General features: G+C 43.2%; 2 protein-coding genes across 8 annotated transcripts in view; one reads left to right on the forward strand and one right to left on the reverse strand.

Moving 5' to 3' along the window:
• Positions 1–13444, reverse strand: part of TIMP3 (TIMP metallopeptidase inhibitor 3) — a 54341-nt gene extending 40897 nt beyond the window's left edge. For 2 of the 4 annotated variants that reach the window (XR_014502386.1, XR_014502387.1), the window contains exon 1: positions 12649–13444. Coding sequence is in view for 1 of the 4 variants with exons in the window: in XM_083400856.1 (XP_083256982.1) it covers positions 12649–12781 (133 nt within the window). In the remaining 3 variants the exon portion in view is untranslated. The remainder of the gene's footprint in view (positions 1–12648) is intronic. The other 2 variants (XR_014502388.1, XM_083400856.1) reach the window with 1 other exon arrangement.
• SYN3 (synapsin III) overlaps positions 1–24104 on the forward strand; it is a 194613-nt gene that overhangs the window by 101575 nt on the left and 68934 nt on the right. The window lies entirely within an intron of this gene.

Genomic DNA, 24104 nt, shown 5'->3' on the forward strand with positions numbered 1-24104 from the left:
GCCTAGGCGCTCCCAACGTTCAAACAAGGGTGTACCTCCTCAACGTTTGACCCTAGGAGGAGTGAGAGTATGCAATGTGAGTTGTGTGGAACCACAGAGTTATAATGAAGTCTTAGACTTACCCCCTGGAGAACGTGCTTTGTGGGAACAAGCCATGAAAGAAGAAATGGATTCTTTTAAACGTAACAAAGTGTTTGAGGTCATAATGCCGCCACCTAGTGGCAGAGTGGTGTCATGCAAGTGGGTTTACAAAAGGAAAACCCTTGCATCTGGGGAACCACGTTTTCGAGCCAGATTAGTAGCCAGAGGGTTCACTCAAATTAAAGGGGAGAGTTATGATGAAGTGTTTTCTCCCACTGTAAAGAGTGAAACTTTTCATTTAATGCTTTCCATTGCTGCTGTAAGACAACTAGCAGTGCACCATTTTGATGTTGATGCTGCATATCTGCATGCAAATTTAGACCATGAAGTGTTAATGAGACAACCCCCTGGGTTTGAAGAGGGGAATGGTGCAGTCTGGCGTTTGAAAAAGCTGTTTACGGTCTCAAACAAAGTGGAAGGTGTTGGAACCAGTGTTTAAATGAAGCCCTTGTAAAACTTGGTTTTAAAGGGAGTGTGGCTGATCCATGCCTGTACACCAAGGGGACAGGCAACAAATATCTAATGCTCTTAGTCTTTGTTGATGATTTGCTTGTGGCAGGGAGTTCCACAGATGAGATCCAGAAGCTCACAAGCCAACTGGAAAAGAGGTTTAAGCTTAAAGCCTTAGGGCCTGTAAGCAATTACTTGGGAGTAGAAGTAAGGCAGGAAGCCGATGGAAGCTTCCTATTGAGTCAGAAAGAGAAAATTCTTCATTTGATAGAGCAGTTTGGCATGGAAAACTGCAAGCCAGTTCAGACTCCCATGACACCAGATTTCCCAAAGACAGTGTGTGATGATGAATTTGATCAGCCTGAGTTGTATCACTCAAAAATAGGATCACTGTTGTATTTAAGCCAGTGGTCAAGGCCAGACATTGCATGTGCTACAAATGTTCTGAGCCAACGTGTATCTAAACCCAGTACTGCTGATTGGTGTGCTTTGAAAAGGCTTATCAGATATCTAAAGGGGACATTAAATGTATGTTTAAAGATATCTAGTACACAAGATGAAAAACTAGAAGTATTTGTTGATGCGGACTGGGGAAGCTGTGTAGCTACCAGAAAATCTACAAGTGGAATGGTTATGATGTTTGCCAATTCCATAATTGGGTGGAGGTCAAAGAAACAAGGATTTGTTGCAACCTCATCCTGTGAGGCAGAATATGGGAGCCTATCGCTAGCATGCAATGAAATCATGTGGTTTATACAGATACTAAAAGATCTAGATTGTAAAGTAGATTTGCCTATCCAAGTGTATGAAGATAGCCAATCGTACATTGCATTAGCGGGCTCGGAAATAATGAAATCCACATCAAAACATATTGCTATCCGTCATGCGAATGTGAGAGATTGTGTACAGAATGGTGTAATCAAACTGGAGTATTGTCAATCACAAGATAATATTGCTGATTTGTTTACCAAGCCTTTGCCAGCAACATGCCATAATGAGTTGATGACAAAACTGGGTTTATGTATATAATGTATTGTATGTATTGTTTCTGTTGGGGTTTTTCGCATTTAAGAAACAGAAGGGGTGTCACGGCTAAAATGGCCGCTGTTTCTTTAATGCGAATAAAGCTGGGTCAGCATGACTCAGCGGCTTGCAGCAAGTTGTATATATAAGTGAGAAATGTTAGTTTGCAGCTGAGGCTGGTGTTTGGGTTGGTTGGTGTTTGGGTTGGTTGGTTGGTGCTGGTGTGTGTAGTTATTCAGTCGTGTTTTGCACAAGGACTTTTAATAAAACTCTGCAAGGATATTCTCATGGACTCTTTGTGCCGACAAGGAGACTGAAAGAAGAAAGGGAGGTCAGAACCCTTTCCTTCTTTTTTTGCTTTTTACAAACACTGACAGAACAGGCATTAAGGAGTTCTTTCTTCCAGCTCCATTTCTTAAAAGGATTACTTAAGTGAGATTAGCGTTCATGAGAATGAAAGGAAGCCCCGGCTAGAGCTCCGGTCTAGTGTTAGAACGGCACACACAATGCTGTCAGGCCACCAGACCTTGGTGCTAATCCATGTTCCAGGTTGGCGCTTATTGCATATCCTTGGGGAACAAACAGCATCTTGTGGTTTTATGAGGCAGATAAGCTGCAGGAAAACTAACAGCCTCATGACACAGGTCGCTAGAATTAAGACTAGCCATATGACCAGCAAATGGACTTTCCTCTAAATTGCAGCCTGGAGTTATTTACCATAAATAGCTACGGTTCTACCATGGGACAGATGCTGCTACAATAGGTTTAAAAGTAGAAATGCAAGCTTGTAGTCCTACAGTAGATTGATCTGAAGTTTTGGTTAAATGGTGGGAGCAATTGAATTAGTGGGACTGAATGTGAATTTTATTATTAGTCATGTTACTTATATACAGTTCCTCCACAGAACCAAGGGTTACCTAAGTGATTATGCTTGGTATTCCTCATACATGCATTGGATGTGTATTACAGGTGTGTTGTATTTAAGAGGGGAATGTGCATGATTATCATGCTCACATGGAATGAGAGAGGAACATTCAAGCTAGCACTAATACCTCCCACCTTGTATGTTGCGAAACAAACAAGATTAAGGGGAATTGCTTGTCATTTATTAATGCAGACTTCTGCAAAGTTCTTTTTTTAAAAAAAATCACAACCTTCTCTGTGCAATATATTTAACGTGTCTCACTCTCTGAGTACTGTTTCTCTCTAGAAAGGGCTTGTGTAAACAGCATCAGGAATTTGGACTATTCATGGTCAACATTAATTTTACTGCTACAGAACTCAAGAGGCCTCTGTCTCATTTCTAAGCATGTCCTGGAATCTCACCCAGTCAGCAGCAGGACTGCTGAGTACAGAAAATCATCAGCATTGTGAAAAATATTGCGCTGTTTTTAGCCAAGCGTCACTTCGTGCACTGAGCCTTGTAGCCTCAAGGGGCAAATGACGGAAAAGAGAGTTACTGTGTGACGCTATGCAATGTCTACTGGGAAGTAAGCCCCAGTCAGTTCAGTGCAATGTACTCCCAGGTACATGAGTAGAAGAAAATGGCAGAGTATTCAGTGGAGTGCAGTGCAGAAGTTTAAGGGAAAGAGGAAGAAACAGAGGCATGAGAGGGAAGCTAGGGGATCATAGGGAAGCAAAGGGCATAAGGCCATGAGGGGTCTCTTGTGTCTCTAGGAATTACATAGAACTCTCCCACCTCTGGTTTTATTTATCCCAGACTAGTGACCAGGCAATCTGAAAGGGGCAGTGAGTGCCAAGATGTAGTGTATCCCATGCTACATCTGTGTGGGATGCTAAAGTACACAAATGGATTTGAACTGAGCACTTCTTTAGCTGCAGATCTCTAGTAAGAGTAAAATGATGTTCGGCCATTGACTAGTTTTACAGGTGATGGAGGGTAATGGGAGGGTCAAAGCTTCCCCGGTCACCCAAAGTTGACAGCCAGCAAGACAAATTGGTAGAGCCACCATTCCCTTCACACACCGTACCTATTCTGCATTGGTAACTGGGAGGCAGGGCACAGCACCAGAGTTACTGACCGCTATTGGAAAGACCTCATGGGAAATTAAGACTCTTAATGGTTACTGTTCCTGGTGGCTATGTACTAAGTCCAGTATCAGAGGCATCATTTCATTTGGTTGGTTGGTTGGTTGGTTGGTTGGTTAAGGCATTTATATACTGCTTAATCATTAGCATTTCTAAGTGGCGTGCATTAAAAGAAGAAAAGCTATTTAGCATTCCACTGAACACCAGTAGCTGGGGAACAAAACCAAGCAGGAGAGCACTACTGTGTTCATGGCAGGTTCATAGACTTCCGACAGGCATCTGATTGGCCACTGCGAGAACAGGATGTTGGACTGGATGGGCTTTGGGCCTGATCCAGTAGGGGTTCTTCCTACATTGCAGTTCTCATGCTGCGATACTGGAAGCAGTATGCAGAAACTTCCCTCCTTGATCCGTTACTGGTTGCTAGGGTTCTTTGGGGGATCAGCGGGTATAAAACAGATGCTGTCATATTTTGGGTTCTTGTCCTTGAACCTTTTGAAGTCATGTGCAGACAGGAAAATCAACTTCAAACAGACTTAATTCAACTGGGGCAAAACGGGCTTATTTCAAACTGTTTGTTTTAATTAAAGCAATTATGAACACATTAAAAAGGGAATGTAAGGCGAGCCTTCCACAGAGAGAGGTCTTAAGGAAGCAGGTATCAGAGCTTTGCTAGGGCAGGCTCAGTATGGAACATGCTGCCTTGAAAATGCCATCTTTGCTTATCCAGTTTTGCTTCTGGAAACACAACTGAATAAAATAAGTTGGGGTGGTTTTTTTACCTTTATGGGAGATTGTGATAGACATGTCTGCAAGTAGAAGGTCCAGGTGTCTCCAATTAAAGGCTCCCAGGTAGCTGGGAAAGCCTCTGCATGAAGGCCTAGGGAGGCAGGGCTGCTGTTAGTTGGCAATAGTTTGCCTGAATGTGCCAGTAGCCTGATTCTGTATTTTGCAGCTTCCTATGTTCCTATTATAGGGACCCGGGTGGCGCTGTGGGTTAAACCACAGAGCCTAGGACTTGCCGATCAGAAGGTCGGCGGTTCGAATCCCTGCAACGGGGTGAGTTCCCGTTGCTCGGTCCCTGCTCCTGCCAACCTAGCAGTTCGAAAGCACGTCAAAGTGCAAGTAGATAAATAGGTACCGCTCTGGCAGGAAGGTAAACGGTGTTTGCCAGAAGCGGCTTAGTCATGCTGGCCACATGACCCGGAAGCTGTACGCCGGCTCCCTCGGCCAATAAAGCGACATGAGCGCCGCAACCCCAGAGTCGGTCACGACTGGACCTAATGGTCAGGGGTACCTTTATGTTCCTATTTCCTAGATATTCTAAGAGATCTGCTGTTGATTCCATATACTGTATTTTATTTTAATTCCACTTCTGTTGCCCATTGTTCACATCTCTTTGGAGCAACTCCAACTCCCATCAGTGCCAGCCAACATGGCTGATTGCCACTGATGATGGGAGTTGTGCTCCAGCAACATCTGGGCGACCATAGCTTCTGCAGGCCTGAGCTAACCAGTTTTACCTATTCTCAAGGAACAAGTGCCTCCACATTCACAGTCAGTCTGAAAAATCTCCATGTGTTGCAAGGAGGGACTCCATAAACGCAAGGTTGGGGAACCTTGATCAGCCCAAGGGCCACATTTCCCTCTGGGCAACCTTCTGAGGGCCACATGGCAGTGGTGGGGCCAGAGGCAAAAATGGATGGAGCAACAAGTGTTAATTTTATATTTGCATAATAGGCTAGTTTTCTACACATACACCTATCTATGCTATATTCTGAAAAGCAAGAGGCATAATCAGAATTCAAGGACAAATTCTAGTTAGGCAAAAACAATACCGTACAGGTTTTCCATGCAAATAAATGTATCCTACAAGGTAGTTGCAATTGGTTTCTTGCAATAAGGAAAAAGGATATGAGAAGCTGGTGTAGCTCAAAAGTGAGATGGGAACCAGGAAATCTTTGGTTCAAAACTCATCTCTGTCATGTATTCACTAGGTGGCATTAATGAGATAATAGTGACTTGCTTCACTGGGCTATTGTAAGGATTACTCTCACACACATGTAGGGGAAACAGTGAAGGTTCCCTATGGAGATAAATAAAACTAGCTAATGAAATCAATAAACATTTATTGTACATACATTGCACACACACCTTCATAGTTACAGTCTCATTTAGTATGACAGAAGTCAGTGCCAACTAGGGAGCAGTCAGGGAGAGCACAGAAGAAGGAAATGGAAGAAAACTCTTTCTCAGTTGGAACTAAGAACCCTGAGTCAAAACTAGAACATCTGTCTTTCTGCACATGTTGAGGTTTTGAGGAGTTTACTTCCCACAGGAGATCTGGAGTAAGCATGTGCCGTGGTAACTAGATACTAACAGAACCCTTCAGAATTGCATTATGAAATACTGTAATACACACAATCTTCTATCGCATTTTTGGAAGAAAAACATTTGGACTAGTAACAAATTACAAGCCAAATTCCACAAGGCACCAAGTGTTCTCAAATCCCCAGGCCAGCCTCTGTAGCTGTCACTCAACCACTTCTCTTGGCTGCTAAACCAGCCTTCAATAACCTGGTATCCTCCAGATGTTTTACTACAACGTTGCCATGTTGGCTGGGGCTGATGTGAGTTGTAGTCCCAAACATCTGGAGAGCACCAGGTTGGGGAAGGTTGTATCCTTCTCTTCCGCAGAATACTTTGCTGTTGAGTGGAATATCCTGTTGTACAGCACTTTGATAGCCTCAGGCTGGGGAGCAGTTTGCCAATTTGTAAAATAAATAAATACCTTGTAACACATCTAAAGACACCAGCTGATTGTGACCCAGAACTCTGCCTGGGAAGTTGGTTGATTAATTAGCTCCTGAAGATTTAACAGAAATATCATCTGAGAGCTTTTTTTCAGGAAGCAAATAACTCTAAACTAACAGAAGTATGTACATGTAATTGGAAGTGCATTCGTATTGGTTGGTGCCCATTAGGAATAGAGGGTCAGAAGGCAAGAATACCAACAGCAGGTGGAGCTAGAGCCAATGACAATGCAGAGGCAACTAATTCTAGTCCAGTCCCCACCCTTTTCCCTGCTGAGAACTCATAGAGGTAATTCTGTGAGTAAGGAGAAGGAGGCTGACAGGTAGTTCCACTCCCTGGCAGGCAAATGGGGCTGGATAAGGGCAGATGCAGGTTAGGTACCAACTTGATCAAGCCAATGGCCCATTTGATGCAGCATCCTGGCTTCCACTAGGAATACTCGGGCTCCCTGCTAAACAATTCATGGTGCTGAACTGAGCTACAGGGCAATATACTGTAGAAGGGTGTGGTGTCTGCTTTATACAACAGCAAACTCATGCAGATGGGGTAAGTTTATTTCAAGAGGAAGAAGAGTTAAGATTTTAAACTCTTGAGATGAACAGGGACCAATAGTATCCACCCATTACATCAGATAATTCCTTGCATAACATGAGACATATGCTCATGCGTTTATTAAAACTGGTTAAGTTTTAGTCAGAAAAGGCTGGGGAAAGGGTGTAGCCATAGGACATTTTTCTATCTAAGTGTAATTGGGGTGTTGGTAGCAGGTGGAATAGTGAAGTGAGATACTTGTAGCGTTTTATCAGAAAGAAGGGAGTGGGGAGGGTCTCTCCGAACATACAGATATGCTGCATTTAGCAATCTGAAGAATTCTTGCTTCTCATGCAAAAAAAAAAGGTTTTAAAAAGTGCAACGAAAAGTACAACATGCCTGCTGGAATGATCACAGCTTTGTAAGGGGAGACAAAGCAATTGTCTCCATTATTCCACATACAATAACAAAAAGGGGGATCAAAATGTGTGTCCTTTGAGGGGCAGAAGCAGCAAAGCTATTTTGTCAGGCTCACTGAATTCTCTCGTGTCATGTCCTCTCTTCTTTTTCAAGCCATCACTACCTTAGGTCCATTAATTTCAATGGGTCTACTCTGAGTCAAACATAGGCAACCCTATGATTAGAAAAATAAGAATCTGAGAGCAACTGAAATTGGCAGTTTCACCCATCCCTACTTCCAAATAAATGCACACAAGACTAGTATAAAACCATATAAAGAGCAAACATTGCTTTCTGGCCTATACAGTATTAGACTATAATGAAGGGTCCCATTTCTGAATGCTCCCTCAGTGAAAGTCCTTCCATATAGGAAATTACTTGTGGTATCATAACTACAACTTTCCTCATTTCCCAGGCAATGGTCCCTTCTGATCTTCTTATTGTTCTCTGTAGATCACTGTTTCTATTTTGCCCTATTTAGGACATAATTTAGGAGCAAACAATAATAACCTGTTAGTCAAAATAAACTGCAAGGATACAATTAAAAAGCCCAGTTTGAACTTAAATTGACAATTTCCTGTAGGACAGTTTGGCCCAAATATGGTAGCAAACAAGAGTAAATCTATGATACAATTTAAGATGGCTATTGTGGACCTTAGACTGTCATAACTAGCTCTTGTCCAGTCTGGTACTCCGTTGTGGCAACATGGACTCTCCATAGACCCAATTATGGATATATTTTTATTTATGACAGTCCTGTTGCTATCCTAATTTAAGTATGGTTAGAGGGAAGGCAAGATTTTGCTCTGAGGGAAGAGACAACCTTGGCTAGGCTGGATACTTCCTGTTCCTCCTTTGTCTTGCATCCAAAACCACCTTTTCGCTTCCTCTGATGCTGGTGTCACTATGACTCCATAGAACTTGAACTGCCTTTCACCACTGCCATCAGAACTGCCCTCTTATAGGCTGCTGTCATACACCAGTATGAAGAAATGAATGAGCTCACCCTAGTACCTGAATTCAAGCAAGTGTGTGTGTGTTTTTTTACAAGATGCAAGCATTATCCAGCTCCTTCTGAAACCACATTAGCATTTCCTAAAAGGTTCTCCAGGATGCTTCCTAACTGCTTCATTGACTTGCAGAGTCACAGGGACAATGTGAACAGATCTGTCCTGGCAGCCTTTTCTGAAGCACCTGTTCTTGCTGCACTGACTCCTCCCTAAGACATGCATTTTTGCCAGGAATCTGAAGAGCTGTACAGAGTTGCTGCCAAGCCTAAAAAACCTTCTTCTCCCCACTCTATTACACATACACAATTTGTTTTATCAACCAGCATGTAGTTTAGTCTGCCTAAACCCCGCTCTGGTACACTGCTACAAGTCTCCATGGAAACACTTATGTCTTCGTCAGCTAGAAGTTTGGATCCAATTCTTCCTCTTTTGGCTCTTCAGGAGCATGGCAGTGTTTACTAAAGAGATGCTGGCAGGGCTGGTAGTTGACCGAAGGACTTGGCCCTTCACAGACCACAGTGTGCTTCTCAGCATTGTGGATAAGACATGTTTAAAACGAAAAATAGACTCTTAGTATTGGAAATTCTGTTAATCTTCCACTTTATATGCTGTTCCCTAGTGTTTATACTTTGTGGTAAAAGTTACACTCTGCCCCAGTTTCAGTTCAGCTTGCAACTAACTCAAATTCTGAAGCTATGATCTAAAAATAAAATGTAGATAATTCAGAATTTGACACTGAATTAGCACAAAGAGTCTGCCTACTAGGAGCTTATTCACACCATCAACAATTAAGAGACTGTTAAGTTTGAGTCACTAGAATAATTTGTTACTACGGCTGGATCCGATTCATGCTTCATTTAACAGAGTGAGTTTAAAACGCATATCTATTAATATGCCGTATAAAATTCAGGGCTCGCCCCCACTTCTGCTTGTCCCATGCCTAGAAAGTATGAGTTGGAGTGGTTTTCCAGCTCAGCCAGAGGTCCATCTATTCCACACTTCACTCTTCCTGGCAGAACTTGGGTTTGGATTGTTCCCTGTGTCTTGTCCCAACCCCTTTACTGTGAAAGCAAACCCAGCAGTAGAGCTAATCCAAAACGTACTTATTAATTTTCACTTCAGCCAAAATCACGCTTGTTATTCACACTTCCAGATGCACCTTCTCAATTCTACCCTCTTTGCTCCCACATAAACACCAGTATTTATAGTACGCTGAGAAATCACAGCATTTATGATTAAGAGAACAATACAATCTCATGCATCACAGTACATTAGAAGCACGTGGAAGAGCACACAAATGAGCTTTGAAAGTATTCCCATTTTCAGAAAAATGCAAACTCTCAATGGCAGTGGCCTCTAAATTGATCTGCCTACTCCTACAACACAAAGAAAGGAGCAGCATTAAAAATCTTCCAGTGAACTTTGAGCTGTCCATTTCCAGGATTTTCCAATCTAAAATTATTCAAATAAAACTGCAACTCTCCCAGCACTTTTTTAACATGCAAAGTTTTTCTTGGCTTTCCGTCCCCAACATAGTACCTAAACTAGACATGAATAAATGGACTTGGCTAAAATCTCTAACCCTCATTCTTTATTTTTATTTTATTTTTAACTTTCAGTGGGAGTTATAGGCTAACTACTTAGAATGACATTCAGAGAGAAAAAAAGCAGAGTTTTCCATATCAATCCATATCTATAAAACCTTTTCCATCTCAGCATTCAGGGCCAGCTTTACTAGGAAACAATATGAAGCAGTTACAGCATAGTTTGTAAGAGAGGCCATTTTCCTGCCTCCCTCTTTGTGTGTGTCATGAGAGAGAGAGAGAGAGAGAGAGAGAGAGAGAGAGAGAGAGAGAGATCCAGTTCATAGAAGGAGCATCATTTCACCTGCAGTTGTGAAAAGCTTAAAGTGGAGGTAATATCACCTCCATGCCTGTTCAGGTCCATGTAAATGCTTTCACCACTTGGTTGCTCCACCAGCATGTTTAGCATACCATGCAAGTAATTCACCCCCCAAAGGAAGTGGCAGCACTTGTGGGGAATATTAAACATATTGTCAAACCACCGCATGGATGGATGCCTTTGCACAGCCACTCACCCTACAGCTATCTGGATCTGCAGTATAAAGGGATCCGCACTACCAGAACGGATCTAGAGAGGGCACCACTTTTATCGTACAGCTTTTTACCTTTCTGTAAAGTGGGGGGGGGTAACCTGCAGCCCTCCAGATGTTGTGAGATTACTGCAGTACTCTTCATCATCCTTGATCACTGACCATGTTGGCTGAGGCCGATGGGAGCTGTATTCCAACAACATATGGAGGGCCACATAATCCCCAACTCGGCAGTAAATGTCACTCAGAGATTACAACCTTTGCTTGTTATTATCTGGACATAATGAGCATGGGCATATATACTAGACATGCCATTTTCAAGCTATTTTCAGGAGTAGCCAACGCGGAGCCCTCCATCAGCCCCAGCCAACATGGTCAATGATCAGGGATGATGGGGGTCATAGTTCAATAACATTTGGAGGGCACCACATTGGCCACTGTCACTATGGGTCAAACTGCAACCATGAGTGTCACAAAAGTCTTGGGATGAGCCTCTCAAGTAATTGTTCTGGGATAACAATGCAGGACAAGGAGCTAGGGGACTACTGAGATCCATTTCAAGCCACTAAGGGGGATGCTAAGCACAGAATTGTCTTGTAAGTGTCCAGAAGAAAAAGTTTCAAAACTGTTGCAGTAGACTATGAGAGACCAAGTGTGGCTATATGTGGTCAGTTAATAGCACCATATCAGACAGAGGAGGAGTGCACTGTTACTCCACTGGTTGACTGTAAAAAGTCAGGGTGCTTATGAACTACATTTTTCAGAAGGAAAACTACGCAAAGCATTTACAAATGAGCCATTTTAACTTGTTCCTCTCTCCCTTGTGACAATTGTGCATATATACAGAATACACATAGTGATTTCAGAAAGCCAAGTACCACACTTCTTTTGTTTTGATTGCCTGAAAACACGACACAATTTATGAACCTGCCCAGTTCAAAGCACACTGCACAGAAAGCCTGCAATGCCTTTTCCTTGACACTGTGTTCAACATTATGAGAATGAGGAGCCCATAAATACAGTTGTGACTAATTGCTGTGAATAACACTATTTTCAAGTTGCTGGGCACAGGCCCTTCGAGCAGGAGAATTTGTCCCGTGTTCTTGTTTTAGTATTTGCTTGACACTAACCCAGCTACTTGAGCAAGTATAAAGGACATTTTGGCTGCACACACACCTTCAGTTTTGTTTTTGTCTGTGTAGGAAAGAAGCCAGTTTCACAGTCTGTTACTATAGCCTATAAATCCATGCTGTACTTTTCCTCCTTGCCCTAGAAGACTCTGTGATTATGAGAAGCATTGTACCTTAAGGTGTGTTTTTTAAATACTTATCTACAATATTTCTTCAAGAATATGCCAACACAGAGAGAAGTGTAAACATACATCACTGAAATATAGATCAGTTCTCCCCTTTATTTTTAACTGCATTTCATAGTTTAATTGAAGTCAGGTTGGGTAGGACATCAAAGGATTGGCACATCCGGAAGTGCATTATTCACTGTTCCTTCTCTGGAACTGCTGAAATCCATCAAATGTACTAGGCTCCCTCTGGTATGCTCTGAAGCTGCTTTCCTTACTAATTCTTCCGGAAACTGAGCCCTGACATAATCAGCTCACACTGGATCAGAGAACTTTCTGAATATCACTAAACTTCATAACACCGCAAGCAATCGTGAACTCCACTCGTACAATGTATAAGAAAGAGAGCATACAAGAGAGGAGGAAGAAAAGGAAACGCAACGGGGAGGTTTGGCTTAGAATTTTGCAAAACTGCTTAGCTCTCTTGCAAAGCAGGTCTGTGTCACTGAGAGTTCCGACAGCACGTCAGAGGCAAATGGCTTTGCATTGAGACTCCACCGGTTCGGTACTGTGCAGTGCTTAAAGTTAAAACGATGGGCATCAACACACAGGCACACCTGCGTGCGTTTTCCAAAAGCAACCACCGGTTCTTCAAATCTATGGCACCAGGGAGGTTAAGAAGCCCCCAGGAGCCAATAATGCTGCCCGTTAGCGCGGGGGGGGGGGGGGCAGGACAACTGCAGAGGGAACTGTGCACTTACCAATGTCAGAGTTGCAGAAAGCATCCTGCGGGTGAATTGGGACGCAGGTACAAGCTTCCACCAGCAAGTCACTCAGGCTCCAGCTGCAGAGCAGCATGAGAAGGCTCACCACGCACCCGAACATGCTGCTCATGCTCCTGCCCGAACAGTTACTCTCTCACACGGACCGGGAAAAGGGTGGAGGGTCTCTGCAAAACTCTTGCGTTTTCTGCAGCCCTCTGCCTCCCTCTTCTACTTTGCGGCGGCGGCGGCGGCGAAGAAGAGACTGCACGCTGGATCTTGCGGGACTTTCTGTTGCTGCGTTTCCTTCCACCCCTTCTCAACAGAAATTCGATTCTCTCCTGCACGAGTTCGAACCCCGCTGAGCGCCTCTCTGCCTTCTCCGCTCTCGGCTGCTGCGGGGAGTTATAGCCTTGATCGCGCCCCTCTCGGGCTCTTGGGGTGCCGCCCCCCGGACCAATCGGAGCCCCGCATTACCTCATCCCTCAGGAAAAGGGGAGCGGCTACCAAAAAAAAAAAGCACCACCACTCAACCTCGCTGGAGGCGGGGTCGCAGCAAGGCATTCAGCTCCATATAGGGAATAATGTGTGCGTTCACTGTATGCGCTGGCTGGGGGGCTGCGAACGGGATTTCTGGCAAGAGGAGCCGCCTGGTGCGCGCGGAAAGGGAACGGGGAGGAGGAGAATAGGTTAATCGGGACGTGCTCCTTGCTACCTGTCGCTGCAAAGGAGCCTCCGGCCACCGCCGCCTCATCCCCACCCAACAGGTCGCCAAGAACTGCTGGAAGGAGAGGGCACTGCCAAGAGGCAGCAGGGCTGATTGTGCGTCCCAAAGACCGAGCCAAGTGGGCACAGAACTGCTCCCAGGAGTGCCAGCTTGGCCCTGCGACCGTGGGTGCCAGGGGCTGTGAGGGCCACGCAGCATGCATGCTCTGGCACCGAAATTCGTGGGTGCCTAGCCCTTTCAAGGAGAATTATGTGGTGCTCGGGCACCCAGGGCCCCAGGGAGTCGGCACCTATGGCTGCTCCCATAACTAGTCCACAGTGCTGCCCATCCCACCCCATATGACATACATGCTTTGCAAGCCACTCTGGGACATATGAGCCAAATCCTAGGGGCCGAGGTCCCTTCGTCACCCCCCCCCCCCAGTGTAAAATATTTAAGGGGGTCCCAGCCAAGTTGATGGACATTGACATTCAAATAGTGTGTGCGCACAGCATCTTGTGATTCGATTGCCCCCCCCCCCTTCTGGGAGGCTCTGCGTTTAAAGAAAATTGTTTTAAAGAGATTGTTTATCACTGCTTGTGAGGTGGGCTCCTTTGGGGAGGAAGGCGGGATATTAATCAATAAACAGATAAATAGCTTTTGAATGCCAGTTGTTGGGACTCACAAGTGGTTGCGAGTGCTTCTCATGTCCTGCTTGGAACTCACTCCCCCAGAAGGCAATGGCAGCCACCAACTTGTAGGACTTTAAAGGAGGATTAGACAAAGCCATGGATTGCAAGGTTACCAACGTATACTGCCCACAAGGGCTGTGTTCTGCCTCCACAGTAAGAGGCCCTGTGCTTCTGAATACCAGTGGCTGGGAATCACAAGTGGGCAGCATACTGCTGAGCTCATGTCTCACTTGTGGGCTTCCTGCGGACACCTGTGTTATGTACTAAGCTTGGATCCTAGAACAATAGGCAAGTAGGATCCTAGAATGCAACAACTGATTGGCTTGCATGAGAAGACCAATCAGGCTCCAGGAGGAAGTTAATCAGCCTATTAGGCTGGTTGGATTGCAGAATGCAACAACTGATTGGCCTGCAGGAAAAGACCAATGAGGCTCCAGGAGGGAAGCAGAATCAGCCAATTAGATGGAACTCATTGTGTAAATAATGTATATAAAAGCCTGAGGTTTGGGGGGCAATTAAATCACTGTTTTACAAGCTGCAATGAAGAGTGTGAAATCACTACAGGACTGAGTATATTTCAGCCTGATTGGCCACTGTGAGAACAGGATGCTTGGCTGGACAGGCCATTGGCCGGATCCAAGGGGGGCTTTTCTTACATTCTTATGGGGGTTGGGCAGAGCACCTGTCTAATTTTGTTTATTTTCCTACCAAACCTATGACTTTTTCTTTTCGTTTTTAAAGAAAAACTCAAGTGGGAATCCTCCCATTCATGGTGGATGTTTCACACACCAGGCTTTGACTGTGGAAACTGGATCCTGTCAAAACTGGGCTAATGCAGGTCATCTGAGTCAAACCTGGTTTTCTGCGTGTTTATCACACCTTTGAAACAGGCTGGAAGCCACAAGAAGAATGTTATATGCTATGTACCAACTTTGGCTCTTTTCATATAAGTTTAACTTTCATGTTTTCTCCTAAAGCATCCTGGGGACTGAAATATAGTGAAGATGCAAATAATTCTGCTTTGCGATGCCTATGACAACCTTACAGCTCAAGGAGTGCCTTGGGGAAATAGCTAAATCCTATATGTGTGGATATGTTCATGGGGTGCAAGCTAATTCTGAATTAGAGATAGTAAAAAGGAATTCCATTTTAAGTGCCTTTTTATCTTTTTATGTAAGGGAAAAGTGCAGCAACACATTAATGTCACATTTCTTTCCCCAATAAACAAATGTGCTAGTGGGGAAATGATGGCATGTTGTCTTGGCACTGGAAAACCATTATTTGATGTTGAGTTGGGTAATGCTCAAAAAAGTTCCACTCAAAGCCTCCCTGTCACTATGAGTTTATAAAGTCAGCTGTTTAGAACTGAGTTTGGAAAAGCCCCATCATCTTCCAACTCTTAATATTGGTGCATATTTCAGCAATTGCAATAATCTCTGCAATTTATGGGGAGGAATTGTTTGTATTCTTTTGCTCCATTCCCCTGTGGGATCATATGGCAGAGACAGAATCACAGCAAAGGAAACTGTGAGATGCAAGATGTAACAAGGCAACCTTATTATCCTGGAAAGACAGGGCAGGGTGATTAATCACATTAGACCACTGTGTGTGATGTCAGAACTCTATTATTGGGATTTAGAAGATTTAGGCATCGCTAGCCTTACATTGTGCTGCTAAAACTGGGGTCACCAACCTTTTATGGCCCACGAGCACATTCGCAAACTCGAGAAACTGCCATAGGCACCACATACCCAAGTCCACAACTGAAGTTTGATTGCAGTGCAGGGGGCTTTTTTCTTTTCTTTTTTTTTGGGGGGGGGGGCTTTCACAACTGCATTATCACAGCATCACCCAAAACGCCACAATTAGGATTTAAGTTTAATATTGTATATGTGTGATATTATAGGCTTTAATATTGTATTTTTACATTGTTCTAACCTGCATTTGGAATTTACAGTGAACGTAAGAAATCTAATAAACCTTAATGAAAATGAGACCAGTCCTTTGAAACTGGCATGATAAGGTGTGTGCTTGATATTGCTCCAGAGATACCAGGGGTGCAGTGAGGGAGCATATAAATTCTTCAGCCTGCCCCAATCTATTAGCTATGGTAACAACAAGAAAAGTTAGCATTATATCCACACTTAATGTTTTGCAATAGGGGCAGGATCAGTAGAGAACAAAATTGCAATTCCCTCTCTGTGTTACCTTTGTGTGTAGACTTTGAACCAATTGCTTAACTCCCAGATCATTTCCCCCCTCTCCAACCTCCTTCAGGAGGATGGAGAAACCCTGTAATTAGAGTGTACCATGTCACATGAAATATATCCTTTGTAAGAAAATTAAAATAGTGCTGTATCATCAAATAATGAAGCCCTAGTTATCTTTGTTCTTGCTCGGATGAGGCTAAGAGGTTGCACCCCAGGATAAGGTAACCCATAGTGCATAATGAGCTCTTATCTGGCGTGCTTAGACTATAATCTGAAACAAGCCTTATATAATTAATTGAAAACCCTCTAGTGCAGTTGTTGCTTTGCTATGAAATTGTCTCAGAAGTTGTGGGGTATTTTTCCCAAGGGGCCACATTTGCCTACTGTTTATCTCAGCTAGGTGCCTGTCCAAGCCCTTTAGAACAATCATAAGTATATTTACTCAGTCTCCTGCCAAGCTCAGTGAGGCTCCCTTCCAAGTAAGTGTGCTTAAGACAGCTGCCTCAATAATACTCAGTATTTACGTATGTAGTACTTTTAGCATTCAAAGTGCTTCCCATACACTATATTAGGTCACACCCACACCATACATTTAAAGCTCTATTCAACTACTTTAACAGTCAATGTAGAAATCTGGGAACTGTAATTTGTTAATGGTGCTATCCTCACAGAGCTAAAATTCCCATCACCCTTAACAAACTACAGTTCCCAGGCTTTTCCATGGCAATTAAAGTGGTATAATAGTGCTTTCAATATACAGTGGTGATGGATGTGAATTTATTAATCCTTTAACCCATTCACCCTGGCAAGGGAGACCAGCATTATTTTATTATATTACAGATGAGAGCAGAATACACTTACCTGCCTATGGCCACCTAGTGGGTTCAGAGTGGAGATGAAATTTTTGAATTGTAGACTTTTCCATTCACAGCTCTATCTATGCTATGTTGTAATTGGTACACAGATAAACATAGAGTAAGAAATATGTGCACCTTGCAACTCTCAAAAGGTGATAAGTTATTTCTGAAGTAGACTGCCAACACTACCAGAGCAGAAGTTTCCTTTAGAACATATTTCCCTTCCCAAGTCAGCTTGGAATGTGTCTGAGAATTATGCTAGAGGGCACTGTGTTCCAAGAGACTGGGGCTTTGGGGATTTATTGGAGAGAAGAAGAAAATATGTTGCTCGTCATTTGAGATCATTAAAGATTCAATTGATCTTTTATTTGCATGGCTCGGGTTTCCAGTGCTTCTTGAGGTCTGCCTTTGCTACATTCCAATTAAGATCCCTCTGTTCTCCATCTGTCAAATTCCCAAGTCCATCTTGGTTGTTCACTCCTGACTTCTCTTCCCAGCAAGGAATATCTGAGATGCCATTCCCAAAAGATGCCTGAAGAGGGTGAACTGTCTCTAGACAGGAGCTAAAAGGCTCTGGTATCTTCAAGGACACTATTACTCAATTTTTAAATGAGATTATCAGTTAATAGCTAGGGAGCTCTAGAATCCTAAAGGTAACTGCTTCTAAAACAACAGAACCCTGTGAATGTAATTGTATTGGCAATTGGCCACATTTCTCCACTGCTTGAGTCATCTTATTCATAACTTTCCTGTTCCAGTCTAACTCACATAGAATAGACCATGCATACTTCTTTCCCCATACTATATTGCTTTCACACCCAAAACTAAAGAAAAGCCCATTCCAAACATCGGCATCACACATCCCCTTCTCTCCTGTTTTCCCCAATGTCAGTGTGCCTCCACAGGCAGAATAAGATAGAAGTGAGAAGCAACTATTCACTTTTGGGGAAAATGTAAAGGGGTTGGTAAGGGCTAAATCTCCTTGCCATTCTCAACTGGCCATTGAGAATCAAGCTTGATGTTGAATTCGTAGCTCCACTCCTTCATCTACCTGGGTTCTGTTTCTTGGTAACACTGGAGGGCGATGAGAATGCCGGATTCTCATTTTAATACAGCTAGCTAGTTAAAAATTAGCTCTAACCAGCGCCTGCTTACAAACATGCAGACTTGGAAGACATCTGAAGTAAGCCTTGTCTAGGGAAGTTTTAAATGTTTGATGTTTTATTGTATTTTTAAATATTTTGTTGGGAGCAGTTGAGTGGCTGGGACAACAAAGTCAGACGGGCAACATATAATTAATAATATTGTTATTTCCTCCCTGTGGCAGAACTGTCGGGGGGGGGGGGAATCATGGATATTCTAACCGCTGAGAGGAAGGGTCAAGTCATACAGTATTCACAAATGAGTGCAGCTACAAAAAAAACCCAAAAAAGCTCAGTTTGGTGAGCCATTGACAGTGAGCGGTGCATGAGGCTCTGGGCTGGTTAGTCCAAGTCAGAAAGCAGGCTGAGGATGCTGAGTGGTCAAAGAAAGAAGGGAAAAGGCAGAAATGTGAGGGAGATATTACCACCCATAAAGGTTTGGCTTAAACAAATCCTCAGTCATTGACCAGGAGCAGGAGAGCTGTTGGTGGGGATGGACTTGGCCTCATAGAACACAACACGGCTGCACTATGTTTTATATCTTGATACAATAACCAACCAAATCCTTGTCTGCAGATCTCTGGTTCTCGCCAATCGCTTATCCTTTCTATAGTTTGCTGGGGGAAGTAGCTTATGCAGGGCTATGTGCTGTTACAATAGGGGGCCTACTGCTTAGTGAGCAAGGAGGGAGAACTCTGGTCGACAGCCATTGTTGGGGAGCAGCTGCAAAGAGGAGATAATCTACTCACCTGTAAACATACCACTGCCTATCTATAAATACCATGGTCTTACTTGGCTTTATCAGCATGGTTCTATTAGTAGATATCAGCTATAAGTCCAGTGTGTGTGTGTGTAATGGTATCCCTTTTTAACAAGCCTTTACTATTATAAGTTTCTACTTATCTCAATTCACTGTGCGTCCACAATGAAGCCTTACGTCAATGTAGCAGTCTATAAATAGTGTTCCCATTTGTCTGAACTTTTTATTATCCCACTGTTTTAAATGTCCTTCCAGAACATTTTTTTTTAAGCATTCAGTAAAAATCAGGCACAACTCACAAGCATGGCATCCAGCTACGGCACTAGCAAAAAGATTAGCTCTTCCTTGCCTGAATTACTAGGTTAGACTATTCTAAACATAGGACTGTATTTATAAAGACATAAGCATGTAGCTTTCTTTTAAAATAAACTATTAAGAAACTGCAAATGGTGTAAAATGTAACCGCCAGAAAGCTGGTAGGATCTATATGGCTCTTATACCAACTGCCTGTTCATCTCTGTGCTTAATTTAAAGTGTTCATCTTAACCTTTAGACCTCTGAGTGGCCTAAGACTAGGTTATCATTCACTCATGTGAACCTGCTTGAGTCCTAGAATTGGTTTTAGACTCTGCTCTCTCACCACCTACAGTGGCTATTGATTGGCAGGTATAAGAGGCAGGGCCCTCTCAGTAGTTGCCCCACAGTTCCAGAACTCCCAAGAGAGAGACCCAGGCAAATTTCGAAAAACTTTTCATTCTGACAGTACATTCTATTTGATTTCTCATGTTTTAAGGGAGGAGGGAAATGTGTTTGTTTTATTTAATTAATCACATACTGCCCTTCAGAACAACCTTCCAAGGTGCCTTACGAAAACAAGATAAAATGCAAATAAAACTCAAATGGCATCATCATTAATACATTTTAATGCATTTTAAAATTTGGGGAGATAAAAGTCTTTTCCTGGGGGCTTGAAAAGATAAAAATGTTAGCATCAGGTGGGCCTCTCTGGGAAAGTCCTGGGTGAAGACATAGCTTTTTGCAAGGGCCTTTGACTGAATTATCTTTTGCTGGCTTAAATTCAGCATTTGGAAGACTCCTCTGTCATTCTGAATTTTGTGAAATTTATTTTAGCTTTTTATGGTTTCTCTTTCGATATTTTTTTAATTTGGCTTAATTCTGGGCTGACTATTTGTTTTTATACTGTGTTGTTATTATTATCTTATTTGTTAGCTGCCTTAGGTTCCTTCCAAGAATTGGGTGGGATAGAATTTTTAAAAACAGAGAAGTGCCACCTCTGAGAAGGCTCTTTCTCTAGTCACCACCCACCTCCCTTCAAATGGTGGGGGATCTGGAGGAGAGCTTCTCAATGTACAGGCATATTGGTATAGGAGCAGGCCTCCCTTCAGCTACCTGCATCCTAAGCCATGTAGTGCTTTAAGCATGTACTTTAAAATGGACCAGAATACAGTGTTCCCACCGACTGGTCCCAGTCAGCAGCCTGGCAGAAGCTTTATTTGAACCAAGTTTCTGAACATTCTTCAAAGGTGTCACTGTGAGCCTTTCTTCCAGGATATTTATTTTTGGGGATTTGGGAGCAACTTTAATTATTTGAAACAAATAACTAGATGACTGATCGTTGTTAGCAGTGCAGTGCCAAAATGTGCATCCAGCAAGAACTTGCTTTTAACCCACCAAAGGCTTGAGGCTGTCCTTCTCTACTATATGCCAGCTAGTAACTAAGCCCCATGTTTTCAGTGGCAGGAAGCAGACACCTTCTTGCTGAAATGAAGCCGTTTCCCCTCAGCTCAACTATAGAACTCCCCTTGCTTCACACTGTGCCCTGGCGTCAGAAATCCCGCTGTAACCATTTCAGGCTACATTAAAAGCAGGAGTCATACCTTTCGTTGATTCTCTTAACACAAGGATCTAATTCTCTGTACTCTTACAAGACACCTTTTCTGAGACGTTAAAAAGCCATTTGTGTTTGCGAGCTACAATTTATTTGCACTTAGAAAGGCTGAGAATAAAGCCTCCATAAATTCCTTCCTTGTGTCGGCGTTCTTCATACATTATGCTTAGGGAGAAAATTGCTTCCTTGTGGTTTCTTTGAAAGCTGCATCTATGGCTCTTTCTCACTCCTCAACATGCCTATAACATTTCAACAACTTCTCAACTTCTTCTAGGAGGTTAGAGAGGAGTCAATCCACCTTCCTGTCTGCTTGTCAGAGGCAGGTGGGTCTGCACCATTTCCCCATGCTTCACATTACAGATAAAATTATGTAGATAGAATTCCTATTTTTTTCTAGAGTTACTCTCATCGCAGAAGGATCTTACATCAAAAATTATGGAGAACATGAGCACTTGACCCAAGATTAAAGGTAAAGGGACCCCTGACCATTAGGTCCAGTCGTGACTGACTCTGGGGTTGCGGTGCTCATCTCGCTTTACTGGCCGAGGGAGCCGGCGTACAGCTTCCGGGTTATGTGGCCAGCATGACTAAGCCGCTTCTGGCGAACCAGAGCAGCACACGGAAACGCTGTTTACCTTCCCACCGGAGTGGTACCTATTTATCTACTTGCACTTTGACGTGCTTTCAAACTGCTAGGTTGGCAGGAGCAGGGACCGAGTAACGGGAGCTCACCCCGTCGCATGGATTCGAACTGCCGACATTCTGATCAGGAAGTCCTAGGCTCTGTGGTTTAACCCACAGCGCCACCCGTGACCAAAAGATTCGAATGCTGTTAATAACACATCAGCAAAACCAAAGTTCATTCCAAGTCAGTCAGGCTTAGGGCTTAACCCATATCTATTGCTTATCATCAGTCTCTCCAATAGCACACTTAAGGGGTTGCGTGCCTATCAGTTTGGGAGGGAAATGGGGACACCAAAAATAAGTTAGCAGTTTTTATGTTCTTGGGGGCTCTGTGAGACCTAAGAAGTCCCTACAGTGTCACCTTTTTGCTTCCAAATTGACACTAAGGTACTGTTTGGAGGTTATCTGGTTGTGCTACAGAGCACACATTGAGGGGCTGCCTAGCTGCTGAGATGTATGGAGTTCTGCTTGTAACAAAGTTGGCAATGGTTTCAGATGCCCCTTATTTGGGGAATTCTCTGGTGTGTAAAGGAGGTTTTGTTGCTTATCTTCGGTGGTAGAAGAGCTGCTTTGCAAAGCAATAGTCAACTACACCACCACTGGGAAATTCCTTTATACACTAGGTCAATTGCAGTTTCATCTTAAGAAATCTCAACCAGAAGCGGGATAGCTTTCATATATAGGATGCTATCAAACAGAGAACTGTCCTCTTGAATGAGAGGGCAGTCCTTTGTAAAGTATATGGCCAACCTTGGGCTATTTACTAGTCTTCATGGGCTTCACAGAAGCATACAGTTTGCCACTGTGGGAAAGAGGATGCTGGTCCAGTCTAAGTTCTTAGTACTGGAGACCCCATTTTTCAGCCTAGCACACAAGTCCCCAATGAAAAGCCTTGGGAATGGTGATGAGAGCTAGTCCAACCACTCATTCCCCCTCTTTTTCTTTGATCCTCCTTTTCATTCCGGGAGAGCCAGTTTCAACTTCAAGTGTTTACCATTCAATTCTGAAAGGCATTAGTAGATTTTTTTAAATGAAACAAACAGGTTTCAGAAAAATGAGGTACTTCAGAAAGGCAACAGGCAGTGGAATTCTCTGTGCTTTTGTGTCTGGCATTGAATAAGGGATAGAGTGGTTAAAAATCAAAATTACCTCGCCTCCCCAATTGTTCCTTTGTGTGAACCAGCTCCTGGCTTATGCAATGCGCTGCAATTAAAATGTCTGGAATGCTTCACATTTTTAAGGGTACTTTAAAGCAGCTCAGTGGCATTGTGGCTGCATGCTGGTGGAGTTCAGGAGCAGATGTAGCTGTAATTGCGGTTGAAGTGTCTTATTGGCATATCTTGAAAGAGATGCTGTCGGATACACTAAGGCGAACATGAATGATATTTGAAGAAGTGTGTTGGTATCTATCTTTCACATTCTGACATTCTTCCAAGGAACATACAACATACAAGGAATGAATCCTTATGTAGGAGAAGGGGCAGGGAAGGTAGCAGCAGGCTCAGGGAAACCCCAAAGTTTGCAGAAGTACAAAAATATATTTCAAGAGGGAAAAAGAACCCTAAGGGCGGGGGTGGGAACCCAGAACAGCTCAATAAGGATTAGGAATGGGAGAGAAACACATTTAAAGGCAAATGTACTGAATTTGCACTTTTTGAAACAAAACACAAATTGAAACAGGGTCATTCCTTGAAATTCACATTTCTCCAGATTTTGCAATGCAGTCTCCAGACAGGTAATGTGTGCAACAATGCATTCACTGGGGGAAAGTTCCTCTTTCAGCAGTTTGCATCCAGTCACCACAGGAAACTGAGCCTTCAGTAATCTGCTGGCGGTTCTCCATATAAGATCATAGCTCACAGTCAACCTTCTGCGTACATGTATGAGTGAATTTGCTTTAAGCTGTACTATCTATTTCCTGATAGCCCAAAGTAAAAAAAAGCAGACCTCATCATGTCCCACTTCCAATACAAAAAGGCTATCCCTTCCAATACAGATCCACAGTCAATCTAAGCTCTGAAGTAGGTAGTTAAATTCTAGTGCTGTTGATGCAAATATATCAAGGCTTCTGTTTCCTCAGTGTTGTGGAATTTTCCCTCATACATTTCTCAAGCATAGTCTTAGAAAGTTGACAAGAGGGTGGCAGATATATGGCCCGAAGCACAGATTGTCTCACTCATCCCAACCCCCGCTGTTCTTACATCAAGAGTAGTAAATTCTTCAAGAGAAAACTGAAAACCCATTACTTTGAGCTTCAAATATTCCATATTAATGCCAGAAGTTGGAGGACCTGCTGTATGTTCCACACTTACATGATTAAATCCTTTCTCAGTTTCAGAACTGAATATTGGTAGGTTCTCAGATCATAGATATTTCTAGACTTATGGTGGTTGGTTGTTTTGGACTCCTTGATAGAATTTTTAGTTTACCAGCACAAAGGCACCAAAGGGAGCTATGGCAGAGTTTCAGGACTTTTCCATTCCTTATCAAAAATGT

This window comes from Podarcis tiliguerta, assembly GCF_965153285.1.
Source record: "Podarcis tiliguerta genome assembly, chromosome: 10".
NCBI classification, from domain to species: domain Eukaryota; kingdom Metazoa; phylum Chordata; class Lepidosauria; order Squamata; family Lacertidae; genus Podarcis; species Podarcis tiliguerta.